Raw genomic sequence first — 13,100 nt, 5'->3', positions numbered from 1 at the left:
CTGGGCAGGGCAGGAAAGCACAGAGCCCTTCATTGTTTCCCCAAAAAGGGCAACTCTTCCCACCCCACCCCACAAAGCCTTGGAGCAAACTGGATCCCCCAAACATCAAGAGTGATGGGTTGTTACTGTTTTGGGAGCTGTGCAGGGGGAGCTTCTGTTCTGAGTTTAAAATACAGTCAAGGAAGCAAGCAAATTCTTGATAAGCTGGCCCAGCTCACCCGTCCACCCATGCTCCCTCTTCCTCACACTGGTTCTGAAGAGGATTCACAAAAGCTGCCTTGCAAGAGCAGCAAGAAATCTTGCTCCTAGAAAGCACTGAAAGTCCTGGCCTTTTTTTTGAGCCCTCTTCCCATGTGCACCTCCCAAACATGGCTTTAACTTGTGAAAGAAACTTACATTGACTCACGGGTCCATTTGGGTGGGTATTTTCCTTTTTCAGAGACACTTTCCTTCCTAGTTGGTTGTTGTACTTCAGCAGGTGATTCCAACTGCTCATTCCTGTAAACAAGAATGAACAGCTCCAAAGCTTTGCCAAATTCCCAACAGCTTGGCTTTATAGCCTTGACCAGGTGGTGAATTACAAGCTCATTAAAAACAAAACCAGCACACCTGGGAGAAGGCTGCTGCTGAACTTACTTGGTTTCAAAAGGCTCCTCTTCATACTCTGCCCAGGAATAGGTGCTGAGGAACCTCTGCAGCGAAGGACGCTTCTCGTTCTGCTTCACCCCTAGCCTGCCCCTGCCATGTGTTAAACAAATTTGTCTGATTTTCCCCAGCAGATAGCAGAAAATCAGAAATTTAGCAGCAGCCTACTCATTTGGTTAACCACAGACAAATAGCTTACAAATTTAATTGCTTGAAATTAGGACCATTAAAAAAAAAGCCCCAACAAAATAAAAAAACTACAGATCCATCTGCTGTAAATATTTAGATTTCATATTTTAATTCTAAAGCGAGAAAGTGGTGGGATTTTTTTTTAAAGCTCTCAATGTTCAATAAAGAAAAAAGGTAAGCTCATAATGCTAATTTACCTATTACAGCACATAAAACTCATGTGAAAGGTGTAGCCTAAACACTATTGTACTCCAAGATGCTCCATAAACTGCTTACAACAGGCATAGCTAGAGTTGAAAAATATTTCCCCTGTTCAAAGACAAGCCCAGGTGACTTTACCAACTGCTTGATCTCCTGCTGAATCTGTCACTCCGTTCATCCCCATCAGGTTCATGGAACTGGGCCTGGAGGAGAAATTTACCACATTTACTGCACTGGCATTCTGATGCTTCATCCTGGCCAGTTTTGGGGAGGTAAAGCACCTCAGCATCCCTCCAGCACCCCTTACTTACCAGTGGCACCCCAATCCCTGCATTCCCAGCACTCCTGGGCACTGTTGCAATGCTAACTCTCCGCAGAGCTGACGAGGGCTACACAAATAAGAGGCATTACTGGCTCTTAGCAAGGCACAACTGGGTTACCCACTGAGCACACAAAATACCATCTGGTTTGTACAGACTATATTAAAAAAAAGAGATGCTGACACTTAGCGTGGAGTAACACACAAAGAATCCATTCTTAAGTGCAGATCAAATCCAATCTTTCAAGCAGCATCTTTCCACAGTAAGAGCTTTCTGCCCACCTGAGTGAGGCTGGCTGCACAGCTTCCAGCAAAATACCAACATTAAAGGTAACTAAATTCCCCTAACCTCGCTCACAGGAATTCCTACACTCAGTTTGAACTGCTCCCATATTTTTGTGCTAAACCCTCCTTTAATTCCAAGAGAACCACACATGAACAATATTTCTTAACCAGTGAGTGAGAGCCCAACCATTTCACCTTCATCTTCTGTGGGGGACCACTTAGAAGGTTGGTGGGGTGCCTGAAAAGTAGATCCTCATGTTTGATACCAGCCCATATTTGTGACAGAAAAGCGCCAAGTCAAGCATATAGCAGAGCACCAGCACATAAAGGAAAACACACACACACACTTAAAATTTGAAATTTCATGTAAGGACCATTACCTTAAAGTTAAAAGGACCTGGTAGCTTCTTATTCATAGATTCATCTGTGAAGAGATCAAACATCAGAGCTTTACAGGAGGAGCTTGCTGCTTACAGGAGTGCAGTGAATTTCATTTGCAGCCTAAGGTCTGACTTTCTGTAGTGTTTGTTTAAGCAAAGCACTCTCAGAAAGCAGAAATGAGGTCTCAGCAAGCAGCTTTGTATTTCATTAAATAAGTTCATAACGTTCACACATTACTCATCCTCTGCAAACATCAACTTCTGTCACTATCAAATATATTCTATTATTGAGGTAGTGCCCTGTTACAGGACTGTCTTTCACAGTCAGGACTGTAATCCAAAAGGCTCCTGCAAGGATTTTATGGTGTGGAAGACTTCCCTTTTGGTGTTTAAAAGACACATCCTATTTTTCAGAAGAGTTTAATACTTCCCTGGCCAAGCTACAAGTGCACAGCACTGGCTGCAAACCTGGCTGCTTAAAAGGGGAAATAGAGGCCCCCTGCACTTAAGGGATTTGTAATTCCCATGTACAGAAGGGCAGGGTGCAGGCTGTAGAGAGCAGCCAAAGCTCATCTACCTAGAAATAGCTACTGTGAGCAAGTACCTAAACTTACTGCTCACAAGGAATAAGATTATCACCAGCACATGCCATGCACTTTGCTGAAAGCCAGGACATTCCTGTGTACTTGCAGTGGTCCCACACACACCCCCTGAAATCCATTACAGTTTAGGTACAAGTTTAATTTTAGAGAGCTGCTTTTAATAGTGTTAATAGATGGCTGTGTCATCATCATCACCCCTCCCCCCCCATTTTTAGAAGAGGGGACAAAACCACCATAGAATTCTATCACCTAAGATGTAGAGGGATTATATGACTATTCTGCAGCTATAAGGGCCTGTTTGGCAGGTGCTGGCAAGGGGAAGGAGGCTTTTCCTGGTTACCTCTGTCTCCAAGGGAGCTGAAGGACCTCTCATTCTGGAGCAGGACCTGCTTGAGCTCCTCGAGCTCGGCGTGTTCTTTGGCGTACATGCGCTTCAGGTTCTCCACGTGCTGGATCATCACCTCCACAGCCTTGCTCACCCGGCTCTCCTGAGGGAGCAGGGAATGCAGCAGCTCTCAGGAACTGCCTCTTATTTGGAGATTTTCCCCTCAAGCACCTGCGCTCCTCTGCTATCTCACTTTTATCTTCCCTTTTAAAGCTTCACTACAACCCCTGTCCTGCACATGGTACACAGGTTTCATTTCTCTGGGGATCATTTCTTGTTGTAAAATAAATGAATCAGTATTCAGTTTTCCAAGCTCTTACAACTCATCATCATCATTTCCTCTGATCTACAATCTCCGCTACCACCATGCATTTGCTGGTATTGCCAAGTCATATTTTTGTGCTGCTTTGATGTATTATGCACAACTACACCTAACATTTGAGCAGGGCTTTGTCATTTTCCATAGATTTAGCTGATTAGCTGCCCTTTCCATAAGGCACAGAACCACCTTTGCAGCATCAAGGCTGTTGTTACCACACTGCTTGGTATTTGCACATCTCACTGCTGCAAAGTCTTTATTATTTGTATTTTTCAACCAGAACCTTATTTTTGCTGTGGGCTTTTGCACAAATCTAGTGCAGCATAGCTGCTCTCAGTGCCTGGGATTCCTTATCAAAGAGAGAAGAGAAGGCCAAGACTAAGCTGTCCTGACCAGTCTAGACTACACACACCAGATTCCCAAATGCAATCCTGGAACCATAAGCCCAGCAAGAAAATGTGGCTATCCCTTTGCAGCTAGAAGCTTTTAGCTTTGTACAAAGTACTTTTAGATGGAAAGTGTTACCTGATTAATAGCTCCCAACATCTCTGCTCTGCTGGCAACTCGAGCTGCATATTGGCTAAGGAACTGCAGGCTTTTCTGCAGCTTCTTAATGATCTCCTGTGCCTGGTTATCTTCTTCACACAAAGGAACTAATGCCTAAGAGCACACATTGGTAAGAAAACTGGTGTAAATTATTAACAGAGAATGAAGGGTTGAACTGAGGAGCTGCATTCAGGCCCACATCAACGTCCTTAATCAGTGTAACTTGGATAGAGAGCTCCAGTGGGCAGAGACCAGAGCATAAAAGCAGCTGAAGCAGGGGTCAGATGCTTGTGCAACAGAAAAACTCCCTGCTGGCTGAGCATGCAATGCACTTGGATTGAGGTTACCCTTCATACTGCATTGCTCCAGAACTTCGTTCATATTTGCTCATCATGTATCCCATGCACACCCTCCCCCCCCATTTAAAGAGCTGTTTTGAGAGACACTCACATCTGCTTATCCTATCCACCCTAACAGCCCTGGCCAATACTGACCTCTAACATATTCACAGCATTTGTGATCTCCTTTTTCAAGTTTTCTTCAGCCAAGTCTCGGGACCTCTCTTCAAGCTTTACTCTTTTGTCCAAGGTAAACAAGTCACACTTAAAACCTAAAGACAGCCTCAGAAATTCAGCCTGTTGTGGGGGAAAAGATTTCAGAGGAATCCAAGTGATGTGGAAGTATAAGTAGATTTGGACACTGATATGACATTTGGGGCTATACCCTGTGACCAAAGCTTAGGAGAGATACAGAAGAAGTGAACGTGACCCACTTCCTTAAAGCAGATCTTCCCATCTGTAGTGATGGTGGGAATGTTCTGCAGCCAGAGGACGTGACATCCTGGCAGCACACTGTGCCATCTGTGTCTTTTGAAAAACTGTCTTAAATCAGCACATTCTGCCTGGGAGGAGGTCACAGCTAGGCTCCTTCAAGCTTGCAAACAAATGTCACAGTAATGACAAGTCTTTGTTCAATTTTACAGATTTCCACCTTTCTCCATCCCATCTCTTGCAAAAATTTCCATTAGGCTTGGAAAGTGATTTCAGAAGTTAGCCTACAGAAATACATCCAGTTTAAGCTGAATCATTCTTTTACATAGGAGGAGATATTAATCAGAGTTTATCTACAAGATCTAATATCTGAAATACTTCAGGATACAAGCAGTTGAGACTTACCTCCACTTCTTTCTCATTTGGAGAGTCACTGTAGGAGGAGAAAAAGAACCATGGAACAGACTGTGGCTTTAAATTCATACCTGCAGGCAATCACTGAAAGTCAAAACACTTACAGCTCATTTTGCTTGGTTTTATCTCCTTTAATGCTACCTGTAGTGGGTGAACTCCCTGAGAAGAGACAAAAAAACCCCATTTTCAGACTAAGGTGAAAAAATAGCCTCCCCAAACCAACCTGTGAGAGAGTCTTTTAAGCTTCCACAGAAGCCCCTGTTCAATATTTCCAGTGTTAAGCTTTCACCACTGAAAAGAACTCATGTGCCTCAGGTTCTATTCATTGTGAGGCACCACAGCACTGCCACCTGTGCAAAGCCCCAAAAATCAGTTGTTCAGAGGACTTCAGCTGGCATCTTATTAGCACAGAAATGGTTAATTGAAGATTTTTGCTTCAGGATGTTATGCAATTTACTACCTCACCAGCTTTTAGTGATCTCCAAAGGCAAAAGAGGAGGTGATTTGAAAAGTAGGTATGTCTAAGGAGAAACAACATCCTGCTCCTCTATATCATGGATAGCACAGAGATGGCTTCTTTTACAAATCTTTGGGGAGAGCAGGAGTGCCAAAACTGTTTCAAATATCCTAACTCCTTTGTAGCTAAGAATTTTCCTCCTGTCTCAAGGAATGTGGAGCTGGTTAGGTCAGTCTCTGCATAAATTAGAGCAGCAGATTTTGCATGACACCACTGTTCTTCTCTTCATTTTGATCTCCAACTGCAGGTACCAAGCCCTAAAACAAAAGCCTCTGATCACACTTCGTGTGGGACAGGCAACTCCCTGCACCTCTCTACACAGCTCTGGACTCAGCTTATGCTGAGCTCAGCTTATGCTCCAGTAATATGAAGGTGTTCAACAAAACCCCCTTACCTTTCCTGCTGGGAACCACAGCTGGTGCTTCCTCACTCCACTCTTTATTATTTTTCTTTTCCTGGTCCACTTCCTAAGGGCACATCAGAGCAGTTAGAGCAAGGGAGCAGCCACACCACCTCTGTAGGGGCCTATCCCCTCCTTTGTCACTGCTCAGCCAACCCAGTTGGGCTTTTCACTGTCACCAGCACTCTTACCGGGTCTTGCTTCAAAACATTTTGAAACACAGGCTCGTTTTCTTCCATGGCCGGGGAGGATTCCCTCTTGATCTGACTTGGTCCTGTGGAAAACATTCCCAAATCCAAATGTAGCAATTAATAAAGCACATCCAGCTTCCAACACCCACCATTTTAGCCATGGGCCAACCAAGCTAAAAAACTGCACCAAATGCCATGAAAGACCACTGAGAAAAAGAGGAGGCAGCAAAGAACACTATAAAGACACACAGGAAGTAGTATGATAAAAAAATCCCCATAAGAAGTGTTATATGTCCACAGCTGAGAATATAATGTACTTCCTGTAGTTAAAGATGCAGGAGTTACAGTAAAATTCCCTTGGATGAATAAATTTTATTATTTTGCTACCAGCATGGAGATTTTTTTTGTTGTTGGTATGTTTGCTGTTTAAAGAGGCAGCTTTTAATTAATATTTATACCTTTAAAAACATCTAGAATATATTGTTTTCTCCTTTGTTTATGCAGTTACACACAGATGTGAGCCAAAGAAATGGCACAGGGAAAAACAAAAAAGAAAAAACCAGAAAAATTCCAGCTTCAGGTTTGAAGCCTACAAGGGGAGACTTATCAGTTCTAATATTAGAAACACTTTCTTCAGAGATGTGCAACAGATAGCTGGATTCTCAGACTTTAAAGCTATTGGGACTTCTTTAAATTTGTTCTGCATGTCTGCTTCCTCTTAGCCAAAGGCACCTGGATCACATATAAAAATTAACAGTAGAGGGAAATTAGTAGAAAGAAAATGCTTTTAAATGAAAGAATTAGATTTCAGGAAGATAGTACTGAGGAAAGAAACAAAACCAAACAAGAAACCATAGTCTTATATTGAGGTAAAGACAAAAAAAATTTACAAACAAGCATACGGGTATTCTGTGCTGCTTATTCAGATAAGATTCATAAAAATAGCTTAAATACAGTGTGTACAGATATTCCATTTTTGGTTTTATAATTTTTCAGTGGAAGAAAACCATTAGAGCTGATAAGAATCTGGTGGGTGTTTATGGCTCTAGCAAAGACAGAACAATACTCAAATGCCTCTAGCCTCATCTCTCCTCTTGACCCATCCCAGCTTCTTGCACACCAGCCTTGAAAGAGAGGAAAGTGCTTAGTGGTACTGTTGAACTAAATACCTGTTTAAACCCATAAAAACATGTTTTGTCTTGTCAAAATGGCCTGGGATTTTGTACCCACTCACTGTTTGGCCAGCTGAGCAAGCCTCAAGATCTCACCAAGTTGTTTCATGCTCCCTTGTCTGTAGTGCTGTGGTAAAAGGGGTAAAAAACTTTATTCCTACTGAGCTTCAGGGATGCTTGAGAGCATTGGCAGGTGAAAACACTTGCAAAAATAGACATTCTCATGTTGTTGCTCTTACTCAGCTTCCTCACTTCAAAGATGTGCTGGAAGCAAACAGTTTCCTCAGTGGGTGAACAGCAGGCAGTGCAGCAGCCACTGTACCTGACATGGGAGCAGCTGGGTCCTTATTGCTGCTTGTCTCTGTAGCTGCAGAAGTTGGCACATCTTCCCCTCTCTCATGTAAGCCCTTGGATGAGCTTTCCTCCATAACAAGGGAGCCTGCAACACCAGACAGCAGAAAACACAGCTTTCTTTGTTCAGTAAACACACAGACTTGGGCACATCCAGGACTTCCAGTGCCCCAGGTTTAAGGACTCACCCAGTACTGGTGCCGTGCTTTCCACTGAGGATGCAAGAGCTTCTCGGGCTAATGTTAAGTGATCACTGCCAAAACAAAACTCTTTCAGATACTCATCCACATGATGCAGATCTTAATAAAGGCTTTTAAATCTTGCACAACACCTGACCTGGATGCAATCAGTGTGGCTGCTGGTGTTGACTCCTCACGGTCAGTCTTCAGAGAGAGAGAGAGAAAAGAGTGAGTATCAGAAGGTTAATACCAGTATAAAACTTGTATGTCAAAATTTTAACTTTCCCAGCTGTGCCTAAACTATTCCAGCAGTGAAGAATTAGCTGGTAAGTTCACAGATTCACCCACTAGTCTAAAGCCATCTCAGGAATGCCATACGCAGAGATGTATTTTGTTCCCAACTCTGTGGTTTGCTCCTAACTCACATCTTCAATGACCAACAAACGTGTTACTGCACCACCACTGCTCCATCTTAACTCTGTGCATCAGGAGAGATCCATTTTAAGGGTCTGGAGCTCAAAACCTACAAGCGAGGGGCACAGAGCTTCCCTTGGCTGTAGCGATCAGATTCATTAGGTCAATAAAAGTGCCAATAGCCACAGAACGAGCAAGCAGATGGTTCAGAACACAGAAAACTTGTGTGCTGTGTTGTACATCAGTGTTATATATAACAATTACCCAGCCCCTTCAGAGGCCTCAAGCTTCCCTGGTGTGCAAACAGCAGAGGAACAAAGCAATTAAAAGCTAGCAGTTTTGCTCATGTTCCTCTAGTTGCCACAGTGCGGTTTTGGACCTGAGTCTTATCACATCACAGACAAAACCAATGTCCTCTTGAGGTTTTGAATTTCGAGGGAGGTGCTATATGTGCAATATCCCTCTTCTGCATTTCACCCTGGAAAACTCCAGCTTGCTCATTCAGTTCTTGGGTTGGTCTCTCTTTATGGGTGAAAATACAGGGGGGAACTGATGAGGTGTAGAGAGTTAAGTTGGTAATGACTTGTACTGAATTACACCCACTGTTGAAGAAAAGTGCTGAATGGAAAACAAAACCAGCCCAAACTCCCTCCTCTCTCCAAGAAGAGAAGGAAGGAGACCCGACAGCTCCCTACACAGCAAGCACCCAAGAGCACTACTGAAGGGTGTGTGGAGAAACAACAGAAAAACCACATCAGCAAGTGACTGCCTGTGTTCTGATATCTTTCCTACCCCCCTCAAATGCCCTCAGAGCACACAGGAAACCCAGTAAATGAGAACAGGAGGTTCCTAAGAGTGACCAACTGCTCCTAGCATCAGAAGTGCCTTTTCCCTCCTCCCTGTCCTGTCAGAGCTGGGCTGCTCTTGCACAGACCTGGCCCAGCCAGGTGGATGCTTCCCCTAATGCAAATTCAGGCTATTTTTATTATTGTTATTTGAATTCTCTCATAAGTTGAGGAAGTGCAGCAATACATTTGCCTTGTTCAGGCCACTGAGTCTACAAAAGTATTGGGGAGGGAGAATACCATCATGTTAGAAAGAAAAGAAATCTAAAGGGTTTTTAAAACTAATGCACAGCACCCAAGCAAAGAGAAAAGCCCTTGCATCACCTAGAACTGAAATGACACATTATGCTATATTACCTGTACCTGCCCAGATGGGCACATGATCCATGATTTCTGTTTGCAATGAAGGAAACCCCTCAATTCAGTTTTTTTAAAACCCTAAGCTGGCTGCCAGGATTGTACACTCCCATGGATTCCACATAAAGGGGAAAAAAAAATCCCAATTAAAGAGAAACACCACATTCTAGATTTCTTATTAAAATACAATCACACAACGGTTTGGGTTGGAAGGGACTTTAAAGATCAAAGTTCCAACCACTGGAAGGGACCTCTCCCACTATACCAGGTTGCTCAGACCAACATCCAGCATCCAGCCTGGCCTTGGACACTTCTGGGGGTGAGGCGGCCACAGCTTCTCTGGGCAGCCTGTGCCAGGGCCTCAGCACCTCACAGTAAAATCTGTTTGCACAGAGCATTGGAGAATGCACAGAGGAAGAACAGCCAAAGAAGATCCTGAAGCCCATCCCTAATCACTTTTCCCAACTCCATCCCTCTGATTAGCATAATAATCCAAGGGTTCTCTATCTCAGCCCATGAATTCTGGCCACAGTCATACAACTCCTCCCAAACCATCATTAACATTTGGAAGACCTGTCTGGTTTTCAGACTGTAGTACGACTTCCACATTTATAAAGCCAAACAAGAACAAAAAAGCCCAAGTTTCACTTGGCTCTCAAGTGTTCCTTTATTAAGTAGCCCCTGAACTTCTTTGGTGACAGTGATTTGACACAAATAATTTGAGTTACTTACAAGCTGATCTGCTCAAATACATCTTCAACTGCAGAGTAATAAAGCTCCAAAGAAAACTAGAGATATTTTTTTATACTGAACAAGGATATGCAACTTTTCCTACATGCCAGTATTTAGAACATATACTGGGCACAGCCCATTTGCCTTTTCTCTGGGGCAAGCTTTAACATTTTCATTTTCCCCCTTTCAGAACATTCATGTTCAAAGCTTATACTAAAAAGTGATAAGGATGGAAAAAGACATTTTTGAGCCTAGCTAGAATTATAGAAAGCTCCAGAGCAACAAAGCACCGATGTTTCACACACCTTTGCACAGCTGTGACTTTCCAGAAGGATTGGATTAATAGGAACCTTTGAGAGGATCCTCTTTAAGGGCACTTAATAGCAGCACAAGCTGGGAGTTCTTCACCTGCTCTACCCCAGTGTGCTGAAACCACAAATTCCCCAGCACTCTTACTTTCTACCCACACTGCACTTTCTGCTATGATTTACTACTACAACCAGACCATCCTGTACTCACAGGCACCACACACCAGGCAGGATCACCCTGAGGCTGGCTGCTCTTTGGTCCCAAAAGGTTATTTCCAGGTTCACAGAAACCACCAATCAATATTCTTCCACAACCCCCACCAATACAGAAGTTGGTAAAGCTCATTAGGAGCCCTGTGTGGTGGAGCTGAGGTCTAGACTTCAATAGTGAGGATTGAGGCACAGCTTAGGTGTGCTGAGCTGCAGTTTCTCTTGCTGCTGACACAAGGAAACTGCAGCTCAAGCTGTAGATGCAGGATTCAGGGCAGCAGTGAAGGCATAGCTGAGTACATTAGCTGAAGGAAAGCTCCCCTACAGCAAAGATGGCATTTTTCAGCTGCTACATGGTGCCCGTGGGAGGAAGTGCAAAGAAAGGCAGTACTCCCAGCTAAAGCATCCTGTGGCTCCTTGCAAGTGGAGAAAAGGAGCAAAAACAATCAGTTCTTCCCTGGCAGAACTGATTGCTACTGCAGAACCAGCACTGTCTCTATCCTTGAAACCACATTGAAAACACTCCACAGCTAAAGCATGACCCAGTTTTTGGGTCTTGATGTTCAAGACCCAAAACATCAAGACATTTAGTTTTATAACCAAGGTATTGCAGAAGCATGCCCAAACAGAAGGGAACACCCCCCATAGCACCCTGCTGACTGATACCAGCTCCATCCACTGTGAAGCAGTGCTGATTTATAGCTGAGCCATCTGCACCTGGGTCTGAGCAAGGCACAAAATGCTCGAGCCCATTCAAAACCACATCTGAGGCATCAGAGCCAGCACTCACCTCAGCAAGTGAAGAGTCCATCATTGTAATGGAAACAGGAAGGTATGCATCAGTGTAGTCATCAGCAGAGCATATTTTCCACCTGGCAACACAGGCCTTATTTGCATATTGCCCAAACAACAGAGAGATAGAGTGCCCATTTTCCTTAAGCACATAACAACTGAAGTCACCACTCTGTGCAGTCAGTCAGCTGGTCTCTCAGGGAAAGAAAAATTCATCACCAACATCAATCCCTCCTCCCCCAAACAGCAAGAACCACCACCAGTCCTTTTCCCAACCTCCTCCACACTGCACTATTCTACAGAAAACCAGTGGCAAAAGCTTTGAGAGTTGCCGAGTCTCTTGAAGCAGACTGCCTGCTTCTGTGCTTCCAGGAAAATCCTTATCTTTTAAAATATTCACTGCAATTCACTTTAGCATTCATAATCTCAAGCAGTTCAATCTCTATTTTAAAGATCTAAGGAGGCAGCTTGATAGGCAAGGACCTCAGAGTTCCTGCTCTAAGCTCTACAAAAGAGGAAAAGTGACTCCTCAAAGCCAATAGGATTTTGGCACCTAATGGGAACACCAATTGTTAAACTGTAGAGTTAAACATGGAAGATGGACAAGAACACCTAAATCATGTCTCAGTTCTCTAGAATGAAATAGAAACCCCATCACGGTATTTGGCTGGACAACCAGCAGTTCCAGTAAAGAATTCTGGTAGCTGTGAATAGAAGCAAAGTGCTGCCCTGGATCCCCATAGGCATATCACTAGGTGTCCAGTATTCCCTCTAAGGGATGGCCCTGCAGCTGAACCTAGCACATGGAATCTGCTAGACCCTGTTGACTCTTCCCCCCTTTACCCCAAAAAAGGTTATTACGTCACCTTACCTGCATTCTCCTGTTGTCACATCTGAGCTGGACATGTGTCCCACATCATACCTCTCCAAGGAGTAGCTGCCAGAGCTCTGCCTGCAAGGCTGGTCGCAACTATGCCCAGGAGGGTTATTTGGGCAGGAGGTCTCCAAGGTCAGAGCATCTGGTAAGAAGGACAAGCATGAAGAGAGGTGGTTCTTGGCAAAGTTGGATTTAGTTACAAGTCAATTTTTTTGGCTAACTCTAAAATAATCAAGAAGCAGACCAACCAAGCAGAGATTTATAATAAGGCAATTTCTATCTTAGTAAGAAGGGCTTTGGTTGTGTGGCCTCAACTTGTTCTGTAGATGGAGAGCTTGGCAAACTGAAACAACCCTCTCAGAGTAGCAGAATGCTCTGATTTAAGAGCATATGTAGCAAAGAAAGATTTGCTTCCATTCCCATCAATAATGCCTGGAATTACACTTGAACATGTATAGACTCTTATCACATGTGTGAAAAGAGCCTCTGTGTGGTACCAGCTCACTGCTGGGAGAAATGCTTGTGTGTGAAATCCCAAATGCAGGTCCCTACAACTCTGCAGCCCTGAAATGCATAGCTGTCAGTGGCTGCTTTTAATCCTCATAAGGCTTGAGAGTTGCAGGGAAGTTCAAACAACTCAGGAGTGCAGGAAAAAGCAACAAGTACAATCTACTAGGAAAGGTGGATGGTTCAGCCTGGA

The 13,100-nt window shown here is 43.8% G+C and overlaps 1 protein-coding gene across 3 annotated transcripts in view; it reads right to left on the bottom strand.

Moving 5' to 3' along the window:
* The window catches only part of IRAG2 (inositol 1,4,5-triphosphate receptor associated 2), a 29,945-nt gene that overhangs the window by 675 nt on the left and 16,170 nt on the right, over positions 1–13,100 (bottom strand). For all 3 annotated transcript variants that reach the window (XM_038154946.1, XM_038154947.1, XM_038154948.1), the window contains 17 exons: positions 12,395–12,542; positions 11,522–11,603; positions 8,023–8,069; positions 7,875–7,939; positions 7,658–7,774; positions 6,164–6,246; positions 5,967–6,039; positions 5,160–5,214; positions 5,047–5,074; positions 4,366–4,506; positions 3,851–3,985; positions 2,962–3,109; positions 2,020–2,063; positions 1,347–1,424; positions 1,174–1,238; positions 637–738; positions 397–498 (listed from right to left, as the gene is read on the bottom strand). In XM_038154946.1, coding sequence (XP_038010874.1) covers positions 397–498; positions 637–738; positions 1,174–1,238; positions 1,347–1,424; positions 2,020–2,063; positions 2,962–3,109; positions 3,851–3,985; positions 4,366–4,506; positions 5,047–5,074; positions 5,160–5,214; positions 5,967–6,039; positions 6,164–6,246; positions 7,658–7,774; positions 7,875–7,939; positions 8,023–8,069; positions 11,522–11,603; positions 12,395–12,542 — 1,513 coding nt within the window. The remainder of the gene's footprint in view (positions 1–396; positions 499–636; positions 739–1,173; positions 1,239–1,346; positions 1,425–2,019; positions 2,064–2,961; positions 3,110–3,850; positions 3,986–4,365; positions 4,507–5,046; positions 5,075–5,159; positions 5,215–5,966; positions 6,040–6,163; positions 6,247–7,657; positions 7,775–7,874; positions 7,940–8,022; positions 8,070–11,521; positions 11,604–12,394; positions 12,543–13,100) is intronic.

The sequence above is a fragment of the Motacilla alba genome, chromosome 1A (genome assembly GCF_015832195.1).
Source record: "Motacilla alba alba isolate MOTALB_02 chromosome 1A, Motacilla_alba_V1.0_pri, whole genome shotgun sequence".
NCBI lineage: Eukaryota > Metazoa > Chordata > Aves > Passeriformes > Motacillidae > Motacilla > Motacilla alba.
This window is presented reverse-complemented; position numbering and strand designations above follow the sequence as displayed.